The sequence below is a fragment of the Arachis hypogaea genome, chromosome 13, assembly GCF_003086295.3.
Source record: "Arachis hypogaea cultivar Tifrunner chromosome 13, arahy.Tifrunner.gnm2.J5K5, whole genome shotgun sequence".
In the NCBI taxonomy this organism is placed as follows: Eukaryota; Viridiplantae; Streptophyta; class Magnoliopsida; order Fabales; family Fabaceae; genus Arachis; species Arachis hypogaea.
Genome location: NC_092048.1, coordinates 22,463,009 through 22,477,611, shown reverse-complemented (window position 1 = coordinate 22,477,611; position 14,603 = coordinate 22,463,009). Strand labels below are relative to the sequence as shown.

The 14,603-nt window shown below is 38.9% G+C and overlaps 1 protein-coding gene and 1 non-coding gene across 4 annotated transcripts; both read right to left on the bottom strand.

The window, feature by feature from the left end:
• Positions 1-5,634: 5,634 nt before the first annotated feature.
• Positions 5,635-14,151, bottom strand: LOC112737670 (callose synthase 12). Of its 3 annotated transcripts, none has more exons than XR_003169052.3 (3): positions 8,498-14,151; positions 7,486-7,548; positions 5,635-6,044 (listed from the first exon to the last, which is right to left on the bottom strand). XR_003169052.3 is itself a non-coding variant. In XM_025787659.3 (2 exons), the coding sequence occupies exon 1, from the start codon at positions 13,820-13,822 to the stop codon at positions 8,510-8,512; it is 5,313 nt and encodes a 1,770-aa protein (XP_025643444.1). In that variant the 5' UTR covers positions 13,823-14,145; the 3' UTR covers positions 5,635-6,044; positions 8,498-8,509. The 3 variants fall into 3 exon arrangements, 1 of the variants encoding a protein (XP_025643444.1); XR_003169053.3 differs by lacking the exon at positions 5,635-6,044 and adding an exon at positions 6,196-6,726 and having other exon boundaries at positions 8,498-14,145; XM_025787659.3 differs by lacking the exon at positions 7,486-7,548 and having other exon boundaries at positions 8,498-14,145.
• On the bottom strand, positions 10,777-10,854 carry LOC112739680 (small nucleolar RNA J33). Its single transcript, XR_003170616.1, has one exon. It is a non-coding gene; the product is annotated as a small nucleolar RNA J33 (small nucleolar RNA).
• Positions 14,152-14,603: the final 452 nt, after the last annotated feature.

Below are 14,603 nucleotides of genomic sequence, written 5' to 3'. Positions count from 1 at the left end.
TATTAATAAAAATACTTTAGGTATTATAAAAATATTTATTATTATTATTATTATTATTATTATTATTATTATTATTATTATTATTATTTATAATACTGTTTGTTGTGACAATAACAATTTATTACTATGAACACGTTAATAATAATATTTATTACTCGAAAGAGTTTTTTAATAATGATATATTGTTATTATTATTATTATATTATTATTATATTTTTATTACTATATTTTGAATATATTATTAACTGTTATTATTAAAAAATTATTATTGTGATAATTATTGTTGTGGCTAGTTATTAATATTTTATTAATGCTATTGTTAACATTAATTATAGTTCTGAAGTAATATTAATAATTTTTTTTTTTTTTTTTGCAGGCGATATCGAATTTGTTATTCAGAAAACTTGATCCGCTAAAGACCTTTAACAAGGTAGTTGTAGCGGCACTAGCATTTACTGGATTTTACCATGTTTTGCGAGTAGGCGAAATGAAAGATCATTTTGCACTCCTGAATACCTTGATGGAACGATATAAGCCTCAAACCGACACGTTTCACTTTCCAGTCGGCAAAGTTACTGTGACGCTGGAAGGTGTGACACATCACACATATACTTGACCTCCCGGTTAATGGGGATCCCGTCACGGGTAGAACGGACAGTAGTCACCAGTTTTTGGTGGAGAACTGCTTTGCTTGTTTAGGTCGGCAGCCCGGTCCGGACGATCATGTATTGAGTAAGGTAAATCTTGCATGGGTCCAGCAGTGCAGAGACATCAAACCATGTGACACGCAGGAGTCTATCGGGTGGTACATCTGGGCTCACATTTTCTGCGTACTTTGAACAATTGTGTTTCCAGATAAGTCTACCACCACTTCTTTGGACTCGAAGTTTTTGCCACTACTTCGAGATTTTTACCGGATTTCACTATACAGTTGGGGACAGACAGTCTGGCACATCTGTACAAATCGTTGTGTCGTGCATCACGATACAACTGTAAAGAGATGGATGGGCCACTCATTCTACTTTTTGTTTGGGTGTGAGAGCGTATGCTGTTCTTGGCACCTATTCCTCGCAATGAGCTCGTTGATGTTGGTGTTCTACTTGTGCGACGGTATTGTTTATCGTTATTATTATTGTTGTTGTTGTTGTTGTTGTTGTTGTTGTTGTTGTTGTTGTTGTTGTTGTTGTTGTTGTCGTTGTTATTCTAATTACAATCATTCTAATCTTGTTTAGGAGGAGTCATTGGCGCCGGCTAACAAGATATATGCGAAGGTCTACGGCGCACTTTAGGCGACAATTCGATGACATGGGAGTCAACGCGGTAGGTTTTAACAATTTATGTTAAGCTGCTTATTTAGAATAATAATTTTACTAATCAGCCTTGTCGTTACTGGTGTGCAGTTTATATGGCGGCCGTATATGGCAATGGTGATTCCTGACGACCTAGCCGAGTTAAATGACAATTCAGGTTGCAACAACTTCAACCAGATCCAACATTCTAGATTGGTCATGCTCATTACAGGCGGTTGACCGGCCCACAGAACTATGACCGGAGCGACAGGAACAGTGAATGGGTTAACTTGTGAAATTTTGGCCGCTATAATACACTGCAGTTAGAGGACGAGATTGTCGACTTTCATCCTCTCCCGGTGTACTATGAGTGATACACACAGCAGTACAGGCATCACCTATGATTGTCAAATAGAGTTACAGGTGAAGAGGCCGACGCTGATGAACCACAGGAATAACCACCATCAGTTGGACCTCAGCAGCAAAATCTCCCTGATGAGCAATGGTTCTAAATACCAGGGTATGAACACCAGTATCAAGCACCAAGCTATGACCAAGGGTTTCATGTATCATTAAGGTTTATTATCATTACTGTTATCATTATTAATTATTATTATTATTGTTACTGTGAATGTTAGTTTAACGGTGCTAATATTATTTAAGTTCCGGCATATGAGAACCAGTTTCAGGTGCCGGCATATGACCACCAATTTAAAGTTCTCGATTAAAATATTCTTTTCTATACAAAACGCAAGTTATAAAAAGAAATTTCTAACCCATTAAAATGCAACCTCTGAGTTTCGAAAAAATAATAAAATTTGCCCATCTCATAAACGCAATCTACGTTTGGACTTATATCAAAAACAAAAAAATTCAAAAAGCTACCACTCATAAAACGCGAGTTGCGATGGAGTAGTTTCATAAAAAAAATAAAAATAAAAACAAGGTAAAAAAAGCAAAAAACTTACGTTTTAACCGACACTATAACAACGCAAATACTTGATACACTTCTATTTCGTTGCATTACACCATAATTATAGAAAAAAATCAGCCTATTATTATAGGTGACTCGAGAAAATACCCTGTAGCTATATGTCACAACTTCTAGCTATTTCATCCCTTTATTGCCTCACTCTCATAGGGTATGACTTTGTGATCAATAATATCATATACAAACCTAAGTATGAGTTTACAATAAACTCTCTTTTTATGTTCCTTTTTTCAAAGAAATGAACAAGAACAGGACAGTTCGACCGAACTAACCAATAGATAGCCTCTAAATTGGTTTGAGCGTTCGATTTAAAGTAAAAACCTGTTGTCAGGAAACCAATAAAAATTTGGAAAATTTGTAAACCTTAGCAATTAACAAAATTAAAAAAAAAATTAATACATTTTAATATTTTATACATAAATATGTTATTTTATTATGTTTGATTTAACTTTAGTTAAATTTCATTAAACATTCAAATATTTTAACTTCTAATTTTATCCGTTTGATAACCGGTTTTATTTGTAGAACTGGAAATTAATATGGTGTATTTGATACAATTTGTTGCATCCGTCCACCATCAATATTTAATTAGAGTAAATTATCAATTATGCTCCCGAATTTGTAAAACGCTGATAAAAATAATCCTAATATTTGATAACGATAATTATACCCTCGAAAAAGTTAAAAACGCTACAAATCTGCCCATCCGTGAGGAGAACCCTTCTCCGTTTAACAAAACTTGGTGATATGGCAAACGGAATTCCAACGTGGCCTCCGTAAAGGGCTTCAATCCCTTTTCTCCCTTATATAGAATTGAGAGAGAACATTTTCCCCAATTTCAGCAAAAAGCAAAACCCTAACCATTGCCATGCATGGTGGAAGCAGAGTCATGTCCAGTTATAATCGAAGGACACAGTCTATGGAAAATAGTAGCTCTGAAAGGCTCGAAGAACATGTGAGCAAGCCATATGATGGGACATGCTTCTGCCGTCTTCAGGTGGTGGCGTTGAAGTCGAAGACGAGGAGAAACCCAGGAAGATGGTTCTTCAGGTGTCCTCTGTGGAAGGTATGTATGATTTTTCTGCTTCATTTGTCCCTCCTGGTCTTCAACATGTGTCTGATGGTCTTCAACATGTGTTTGATGGTTGTCTCCTAAATTGGGAGCCTCATTTTCAATTGTTCAAGCCTGAGTTTGATTAGAAAGCTTTTCAGTAGCAGCCTCAAAAATCATCACAAAAGTCTCTAACCAACCCCGATGGTGATAAACAAATGTGATATGCGTAGCCATCTGACAAAAATCATCACAAAAGTCATAATCAGTTAACACAACACATCAAAACACCATCATCATACCTCAATTGCAAACCCCAAACGACTGATAATAAAAACAACAGAAACATAAAATGCTTACCCAAACCTTGGTTGTTCGATGACGATTTCTTCACTCCGTATCAACGCCAAACGTGACACTGCATGTGACGTTACCAATTCCGATAGACGAATATAAAGCGACAACAGACGAAGATAAACTGAGACCACCACCAAAAAACTCTTCAATTTCGTGCGTCCAACATCGTCTTAGTTAAATATGGTGTTTCACTTAAGGTTAATTTCGTCATTTCATTTGAATTGTGCAATTAGGGTTTCATGAATTAGGGATACAGGGAGAGAAGGGATTGAAGCCCTTCACGGATGCCACGTTGGAATTCCGTTTACCACATCACCAAGCTCCGTTTAACGGAGAATGGTTCTCCTCACGGTTGGGCAGATTTGTAGCGTTTTTAAATTTTTCGAGGGTATGATTGTCGTTATCAAATATTAGGGTTATTTTTGTCAGCGTTTTACAAATTCAGGGGCGTAATTGGTAATTTACTCATTTAATTATTTACCATTGATCGGTTAGTGTATGAAACTGTACTCTTCAGTTGATCTAGCGGCCATATTTAGAAGTTTTGAGCAAGGAAAAACTACCAAAAGTACCCATGAAGTTTACGAGCGCTGACAAAAGTACCCATAAACTAAGAAAATTAACGTTGTACCCATGAAAGATGGGTTCCATATGACAAAAGTATCCAAATCTTAATTTTTTGTTGATTTTTTAATAAAATTTCTAAACTACCCTACACTCAACCTCAACTCACTTTTTCAACTATTCATAACTCAATTTGCACCAACTCTTGCCATAGAGTCCAAAACTACTTCTACAACAAACCAGACCGAAATCAATGGTAGTGGTGGTGGTAGTAGATGATCGGACCTCAACCGATTGACTCATAAGTTTATAATCCATACCCAAACCAAATTAATTAAACACCAAAAAATACTCAAAAAATAAAAATTTTTAAATCCATTCATCCAATTTCAATTCACTTTAGCAAAACTAGAAACAGAAAAATTCATCAACCATAAAAAATCAACAAATCCATTCATCCAATTTGAAATTTATTTCACCAAAAATCAGAAGTAGAAGTAGCCATCAACTGGATCTTCTGTAAATCAATCTCAGCCTTCATAAAAAATAGAACAGTATCATTTTAGTAGTAACTAAATCAATTTCTGAAAAGAAGAAAAATAAAATAAAAATGTTTTAAAAAAAAGAAATACCTTTTTCTTTGCTGGCCGACTGTAACATCGTCAATGGCAGAACCTCCATCCACAGTGCCGCCTCCCTTTCTTCTCTGATTTCTCTTTACCGAACCCACTTTCTGCATGCAAGAGTACCACAACCCATCTCTCTTCTCAGTGTGCGACGACGGTGTTCTCCTCGGCTGGGTCAAACGCGCCACGACGACGTTCTCCTCGGCTGCAACAGGCGCGCCACGGCAACATTCTCCTCAGGTTGGGTCACAGGTGTGCAATGAAGGTATTGTAGTCACCTTAATAGTGAGAGGGGAAGAGATTTGGCAATAATGGAGTAGGTGGGTGGCGGACGACAATGAGGAGGTAGGAGGAGAGTTTCTGTGACTCTGTGAGGGTTTTTGAGGGATAAGTGAGGAGAGAGAAAGAAGAGAAGAGAAGGAGTGACGGTAGAATGGGGTTAGGGTGGGGTAGTTTAAGAATTTTATTAAAAAATTAACAAAAAATTAGGATTTGAATACTTTTGTCATACGAAACCCATCTTTCATGAGTACAGCATTAATTTCCTTAGTTTATGGGTACTTTTCTCAGCGTTCGTAAACTTCATGAATACTTTTGGTAGTTTTTCCCACAACAAGAAAAGTTCAACAGTAAATAGATAGAATTTTTTCAAAACCTATTATAGTGGTTCAACTAATTCAACTCGGGGGAAATGCGACGTTTTTTTTCCTTTTTTAATTTACATTCAGCCTAGCTCTTGAAAGTTGAGACAGCGAATGATAGAACCTTTGTACAATATTAATCTCCATTCTGCGAGTAATTCGTTTCATCCTTATACCAGGTTCGATTTCTTACACAACCGAGTAAACAGCTGTTAGATGAATAGACATCTGAATAAACATGGTACTACCTATATAACAAGAAATAAAATTCTTCTGCCGGATTTAGTAGACAAGAAGAATCGCCAGCAAAAACCAATTCTAGACGTGACAAACGGCTAATTACAATAACAAATATGGCTAGTAGTAGTAAAGCAAAGAATAATATTCATCCCCCATCCACCGAACACAAACAAGAATAAAATAACAACCTTGGCCCCTCTAGCTACACAAAGTTAAATCTGTAAGCAAATCAAAATATACCATCTCTCTCCTATCAACTCTCTGCAAACGATTCCAAAATTAAGTCTGCAAACATAACACAAGGCTATTATTAGTTACGATAAAAAGGCAGTAAGATAGCTAATTAAATCTTTCACAAAATGGAAGCATTGGCATTGGCATTGGCACACATGCAAAATTGCGATGATATATGGAAGGAACCAAAAAGAAACTTGAATGGGAAGCAAGAACCACATAACCTCCAATTTATAACAAAGCAAATATCAACACAACACTGTACAACAAATACGAGAAATATTTACACGCTACTAAAGCACATACACTACATGCTCTAAGAACATTCGCAGCCATTTATTTTCATGTGAAAGTTAAAAAATTATATAAAAGATGCTCCTAGAGCGCGGATTAATGTTCTCCAAGAATATTATACAAGTATTTTACATCCATTTTGTCATGTGAATTCTGTCAAGGAGGATAGGCTAGACGAGAGATTATTGAATGCTCTTGGAGTGCAAACCACTCGTTTAAATCTATAATTACATCAAAAAAATTATATGAAACCTTCAAGGATAAGTAGATATGAACGTTTTTAAAGAACATATTAAATGTTCTTCAACAGCATGCAGAAATTGCGCACCCTCAACGAATTAGCACCTTTTTTGGGTTGAAAAATAATCATCTTGAAATGATAGCCACAAACCAGTCAACTGCTATTCAATAATTAATTAACAAGGTAGCTAATACCCATCTACAAAAAATTGAGAAATAAGCATTAATTTACCAAATGCATTTGTTGCAATGGCCATAAAATCATTAGTCTAACATATTTAATTATGGCATAGTCATTTTGGGACTTGGGTATTATGGAGTGTTCAAAGTCTCACATTTGAGTAGTTTGAATTGCTTGATATATTTTAAAGACAGTGGTTCTTCCTCCTTAATAGCTAGCTATTAAGGGATTGTTTCCCACTGTCATTAGGTACTTAACAATGATATCAGAGCCTAGCTTGTTGGCAGCACGAAAAGGGTTACCTATAAAATGGATTAAAGTAAATACCGAATATTACAAGTGACTACCACTAAGTCAATGTCGATAGAGTGAAGCCATTGTGGATGTCGGCTCTCTAGGGCCGGTGTCTTGTTTAGGACTTGGTATTATGGGGTGTCCAGAGTCGCACATCGAGTAGTATGGGATGCCTGAGGTATTTATGGAGAGTAATTCTTCTCCTTTAATTTCTAGCTTTTAAGATGTAGTTTCCACTAAGGTACTTAACATAATCCTTCACAAGACTGCCCAATCATTCATGCTATAGAATTCAGCTATATACCACAACATTCAACACTTCGGGGGAGGAACTTGGAAATTTTATTTTAACATTCACAAAACGAACTCATGGTTATCAAATTATTGATGCAGTGTAATTGTGGCAATCAAATTCCGATAAGGTAAAATAGCTAAGGCCTGAGCAAGTATCGGGTACATATGGAGCTTGGAGAGAAGGATTACCATGTATAAATATCTGGTGAATCTAGCTCCATATACCACATCATGTAAAAGGCACATCAAACCCTGATAACATGGCAAAACGAATCATTAAACACCGAGACGGAAAAAATAAATAACAGCAAGAGATAGAACATACGGCTAGAATTCTACATGAGCTGAGAGGAAATAGTTTGCTATTTATGAAAATAGGTGTATGAAATTAGAGTTCTAGATAAATCGGAACTTTATATGATGGTGATCTCAAACTTTTCTTATCCTTATACAACATCCATGATTTTAATTTCCAATGTGCCAATATCATATAGACCTCAAAATTACCCCAAAAAATAAGAATTTACGAAATCTAAAGGTTATGGAAATTACAATAAATTCATTAAAACTGAATATTTTGATCGACGCTTTACTTGTTGTCAACTTGAAAAGAAGTCCAGCCTTTGAGTTTTTATGATCTCATAATCTTCCAATTCCATGTAAAAAGAATCTATGTTTGATATAACAATGTGAAAAACCAAAGCTACAATTGGCTAGACGCATGAGTCCTTCTAACTGCATTCTATTCCTATCATGATGCCATATATTTGAAGAAAGAACTCACATTAAAACCTTTGCCAAGTACAAGTTCATAAATTATGACGATTAAATCAAATCTGCACACACAAGTATACCAGAGAAGAGATCATGTAATAACAAAGTGAATTATAGATGTCACTGCACACCCTTCTAGTATTCCTAATTCACAAACCACTGACAAGTGATATGGGAATTTATTCCGTGCTTAAGCAGGTATGTGCTTACGACTTTATTAGAACTGCATGTATCTTTATTGCACGAGAATCAAGAATATCAATCACACAAGGGGAGAGAAACAATACTTAAAAAAATGGATCTAATTTTAGCGGAATAGTAGCATTATCGTGTTAAAGTTGTTGGTAGTTTGACATACAATAACATCAGGTCAAACAAAAAGAAGTTATTCAGCAAAATCCCAATATATATATATAATGGAAATTACCTTTGATCACAGTCAAGCTTGAGACTTTTTCCCTGTGATAATTTGGAATATCCGGAGGCCCCTGCTAAATGCATCATTGAAAAGCATTCTGGTTTGCATGTTCTGAAACCCAGGCAACCATGATAGTAGTGCCACAGGGGCCATAATAATGACTCCTAACAATATGTCATATAGACGAGCCACTGAAACAACTCCATCCCAAACTATAGTTGATTCCAAAAATGGCCGAAATACTTGGGCAATCAGTATCAGGCCCCAGCCCGTGGGAATGAATGCCAACAGGCTAGTAAAGATGTCCACAAATTTGAAGTTGGTGAATTCCAGCAAAGCAACTATCACAAGAATTGCGAGAATTATGAGGAGGAACTGGACCAGCCGATAGTATATATGCTCTTTGGCTGCATATTTGTTGTGGGCATATGCAACCAGCATATATACCCCAAATATAAGAACCACACAAATCCAAGACAGCAAGTAAACAACAATACTGTGACTTCCAGCAGCAACTCCTAGCTGATATACAATTCCATACTGGAAAAAGAAGAAACGAAGGTCTAAAATTATCTCCATACATTTCCCCCAAAGGCCAGTTACTCTTAGATGATCCTGCTCTTCATACCACCACCTTTCCCAGCTCTGTTCAGCCTTAGCAAACACACTTCCTCTGTACCAAATCCAGTTCATAAAGTCATCGAAATCATACACAGTTTTTAACCAGTCAAAGCCAGAAGGATTGAAAACAAACGGTGCAATAATCCACGATGCCACTAAGAACCAACTAGTAATGGTCATGGCTATATACACAAATGTGTCAGATGCCACAGGACTGTGTGAAGCATAGATTACAAGAATTAACCCCAATTCAATTGCTTTCACAAAATGGCTTCGTGCATAGAGTCTATAGTTCTCAGCAAAACTCTTGTGCTCTACAACAAATCCACGTCCGGTAGCCCGATATTTTGCCCCACCATGCAAAATAGTCCGGCCAAAGAAATGACTACGAGTGCCCATTGAGAATGTGTAAAAAACTGATGAAAGCTGGAGCTGCATTGTCAAGAAATCCCAGATAGCCTGAAGGAACCCATGCTCAAGGGAATTCTCTACAATCATTGGAAGGGCAGTGAAAAGTCCAAGTTGAATAATGAACTGCTGATTCAAGATGGTACCAAGTGCTTTATTGTTATTGCTGTTACTTTCCATTGCAGCCTCAACACCACTAAGGGCAAGATAAAGTCGACCCCATAGAAAGGCATATACAGTCAGAATCACCATCATTGTGTTGAAGAAGAATCCCACAGTAGTGTAGAAGAAAGAGAGCATGCGGAAAAAGTCCAGCCTGTGACCCAATCTATACACGTCTCTGCTAAGGACTTGCTCCCCATTCCCACTAGCAACCTTTGCTTCAAACATTGATACTTGATTCAATCCAACGTCCCTTCCCTTTCCAACCTGAATGTATTCATGGTGTGTAACATTACCTCCTCGGAGAGTACAATTAAAGCCAGCAAAAATGTCTTCACTGATGTTGATCACTCTGGAAGCTTTGCTGATACCACCACGTGTTAAGAACCAAAACCTGTCAAATACATCTGGATGACCATAATGCATCCTAACCTTCAAAGGATTTGCCAAAACCCTCTGTCCTAAGGTGACAAAACTTGTTTCCTGAGCTGACATGAACCAAGCAAGAGAGGAAACAGAACCAGTAAAAACATGCTCCCTAACTCCCAAAATAGTTGGTTTCCGGATGCCATAGTAATGCCTGTATTCTTCCAAGAGATTTCGCATTTTCAGTGCCTCCTCAAAGTAGTTATCCTGGTTCATATCAATAGTTTGAACTGCATCACCACGAGTGAATATGATGGCATGATTTTGATTTTCTGGCTTTCCTTCCCCAAGCTTCAAGGGACCAGGCAACTTTACGCGGTAAATTTCCACCTCTCTCTGCAATTGTTGGTCATACTTAACAAGAACGGAGTAGTACTCCTTCTCATCCCTACTAGTGGTTATTTCATCAACATAGGCAACCCGAAGAGCTTCGTTGTTTTTCATCAGATACAAAATTTCCTCAGCATGAGGATCCTTTTTTGCTTTCTGAGATCCATATATCTGGCAGGCAACCACATATGTGAATTTCATTATAGCAGTCCCATATTCATGGCCTTTGAATAACAAACTTACTGAACTACTTGCTCTGCTTAAACTCCTAGATGGTGACTTTTCAGCGTTCATAACATCTAAACTATCTTGCCTCATTGTAACAAGTTCACGGGATCCCTCTCGAATATCCATTTCTGACGCAGAGTCCAGGAAAGCCAGCATCTTGAGGGCCCGGTAGTAATACATCATTCCTCTAACTGTCCGTGTTAGTGTCTGGCCTCTGTAGGAAGCCCAAAGCCTCAACTCTCTAAGCTTATCAGCCCAAATATCACTGTCTTTCACCATCCCCTCCCGACGCATCCTTTCCATAAAATTCTTCCAGTCATCATCATATATAGTCTGCAAATAATAAAGGATTGAAACCCCATCTTCATTCTCAGTTCTGAGCTGTTCTTTGCTGTATAATACTTCTTCCGAGTAATAAGGTGTTAAAACACTGAAAGCCAACATTTTCTCAACTTGGGGAGCATGGGGCATGTTCATAAAAAGTGAATTACTGAAGAAGGCAATCCTCCGTCTAGCTTCTAGATTTTTGGGGATGTTTTGCATCGAATCCCTGGAGGTGAGAATTGTGTGCAAACGCCGAACCTGTCGATAGAAGTTCTCATTGTTGATCTCAGGTAACTGAATAGCGTTCTCAAAAAGGAGACCTGAACCTGGGTTACGTTGAGCCAAACCATCCTCCCTCAGCTGTTCGGTTTTCCTTTCTTCCCTGAAAAAATCTCGGACAGCAATCTCATAAAGGGCCTGAAGGCTATTCACCACTTGATTAGCATCTTTCTTGGGTTTGTTTAATAAATCAACAAGCTTTATCAACTTGCTATGGAGCAGAGGCAGTGCAGTGGTTTTGAATGTTTTTGTGAATTTCTCAATCTCCAGAGAGTGATCAATTTCTTGAAATAGAACTGTCACAATAGAATGCTCTTCACTGTTGGGTTTGATAATCTCAAGAAGCAAGTGCTTTATGCTATCATATGCTTCAATGACAGCACAGCGTCTGTACTCATTCTTGCGCATCTTTCTTGTCAGCTTGTTGTCAGACTCATCAACCAGTTCTTTGGCTTCACTGAGTGCAAGCAGCAACTCATTGCAGAGAAGAAAACATGGCCAGCGGATAACCCTGACATTCCAAGAGTTCTGTGGCAGCTCCAAAAGCTCAACCTCCCTGTCAGAGATGATATCCTCCTCCCTGAAAGACAAAATTATCTCATTCCATATCAAAGCAAACTTGTTGGCCTCAACCTGGTTAGACTCAAGCTTCTTAAATGGCCGACCAAGCCCATATCTGAGCTTCAACCTGTGGACGGCATCCTTAAACTTGCTCTTCAATGTTCCTCTTGCATTCAACAATTGCTCCTCTGGCATGAGATTGAACTGAATTGCACTGGCAAAAAACTGGAACCTCAATTTCAGCTGTTGCATATTTCGAATCTCACCCAAATGTGCAAACAACCCCACAGCAGCCCCAACAAAGGATGAATATATTGAATACCAAATCTGTATATCCATTAGATATATCAAAACAACCGGAAGCCACAATAATCCAACAGCAAATCGGTTGCTGTTATGAATAAACTCATGCCATTCATATTCAACATTCCTAAGCTTCAACAGTGCCTTTGTTGGAGCAACCATGGGTTTGACCTGCAGAAAGTAACTGAAACAAAATTTTGTGGCCAGCACCACAACCCAGAACAATGTGTACTTAATGTTGTCCACAAGACCTTCCCTCAAGCCACGACCAACAAAGATTCTACTTTGAAACCACCATGACAACATGTAAAAGATCCTCCAATTTGTATTCTCAACAAAGTTTCTAATCCAGGGAATTATAAAAAGGGCCAGAGCCAGAAGCTCAGGAATGATGAAAACAAACACAACCTCCAGAAAATTCACCACCCTTCTATTCGCTTCTGCTGACCACCTCCTATCATGGTTTCTCTGAGACCATATCCTCTCATACATGACCCCAAACACAACAATCCACCCGGCTGCAACAATAACCTTCATCACCATCCTCACACCTTGCCCCATCGTCTCCCTTGTCACCAACCTAAACTGCATCACCATATCAAGCAGAGACTGCACTAACCTCATGCCACTCCACGTGAAGAAAATGGTCAAAACCTTAACCTGAACACTCCTGTCCTCCAATGCTTGCCACGGATAAGTCTTCTCCTCCCAAGCAACAATAATAGCAGCCTGAAGGAACAAAACCAGCATCACCCAAAGTCTATCAAAACTCCTAAGCAGGTTTAAAAACGACCTCTGCTCCACAAACCCTGTCTTCCCAACACGCTTCCCACCGCTACCCGTCACAAAGAAGTTGCTACCAATATCAAGGGGCCATCCAAGCTTCTCAAAACACCTCCTACTCCAAAAATACTCATTGATATCGTCGTAATTCCTCCAAGCACTGTGCGGAGCAGTTCCATTCCCACTACTATCAACCTCACGCCTAATAGTTTCATAGATAGGTTTCACAACGTGGTTGAGGAAAGCGTTCTCACCTGAAAGCGAAGGCATCACAGGCTGGCCAGTGTTCTCGTCAATGTAATCCTCCAAGATCTTGTTCAGCTCCATTGCCATGTGGTGGAAGATGTAGCAGATGCACTCCGGAACAAAGCGGAGGTTCGCCGCCTCGCCCCAGATCAGGAGGTAGAGGGACACGTAGAGGAGCTCACGGCGCTGCTCAGAGTCAGCGGAGCCGCCGCGGCGTCGATCGGAGATCCAGATGTTGGACTTCTTGCCTAGGTAGGAGCACCAAGAGTTGTAGTTTTTGAGGAGCTTCCGGCGGAAGCGACGGAGGACGCCGGCGTCGAGTGTGTCGATGTTGTCCGGCGGCGGCGTTAGGCGCATCTGAGCGTTGGCGAGGTGAAGGACGAGGTGCTCGCGCTGGTTGCGGACGTTGTCGCGCTGGAAGCCAAAGAAGAGTGCGAGCCAGTCAAGGAGGTCCATGTGAGGTCGCCATTGCCCGAACGGCGGCCGCCGGAGGTCTCCAACGGCGCGTAGTGCTGCTGCAGCGGCGCGGACTTCCGGAAACCGGAGGGAGGGGTGGTCAGCGAGGAGATTGTAGACGGGGATTATGTTGTAGGGCTCTTCCTCCCGGACCGGTGTAGCGGTGGCCACCGGCGATGCATGGGGTTGACGCTGGCGGAAATTCATATCATCGGAATCGGAGCCCTAGAAAAGCGGTGTCGTTTGGTGAAGTCTGAAAGTCAGCAATTGTGCTAAGCCTGTGTGTGGCGGTTGCAATGGTTGTTATGCCGTTATAGAGAGAGAAACAGAATTGAGAGAGAAAGTGGTCGAAGAAAGAGTTAGAGCGGACAAGGTTGCTAACGTGCGCACTTCTGAAATGAGTAATGACTAATGAGTAGTACAGAGTGGGAAGGGGAGAAGAAACGGCTCGTTAGCGCGTTGAGAGTGTTTTGATTTGGAATTTTTTTTTAATTAAGATTGTGATTTTTACCTTTTTATTAAATCAATTCAATTATGTGGAAGAAATTTAATTTTACCTTTTTTTAACTTGTACGTGTATTTTCAGCGTGTCGTAAGCATTAAGTCTTGAGTTACACGTTTCTGCAACTTGCAAAATGTGTGCAAGATACTATAGTGTGTTTTTCTTTCTTCTTTTTTTAACAAAAAAAAAAAAAAAAATTCTTTCCCAGTTGAATGGAGTTGGTTACTAAAGAAAATAGAGTGTGCGTTGTCGTCATGAAGACATGAACATCCCTTTATAGTTTCCAAGTAATGAGAAACTAAGAGCATGCATCATGTTTATATGAATATGATTTGAGTATTTGAGGCTCGCTCAATGTTTTAGCGTAAAAGTTGATAATTCTGCACAAAAAAAGATGAAGTAATGAAGTATATAATTTTAATTCTAGGTCCTCCCACTTGAAAGAGATAACTAGTTCATGCTTAATATAAAATCAACTGATACTTT

Excerpts from the sequence above, each read along its gene's own strand:
- LOC112737670 (XM_025787659.3), bottom strand. The coding sequence starts at position 13,822 with ATGAATTTCCGCCAGCGTCAACCCCATGCATCGCCGGTGGCCACCGCT.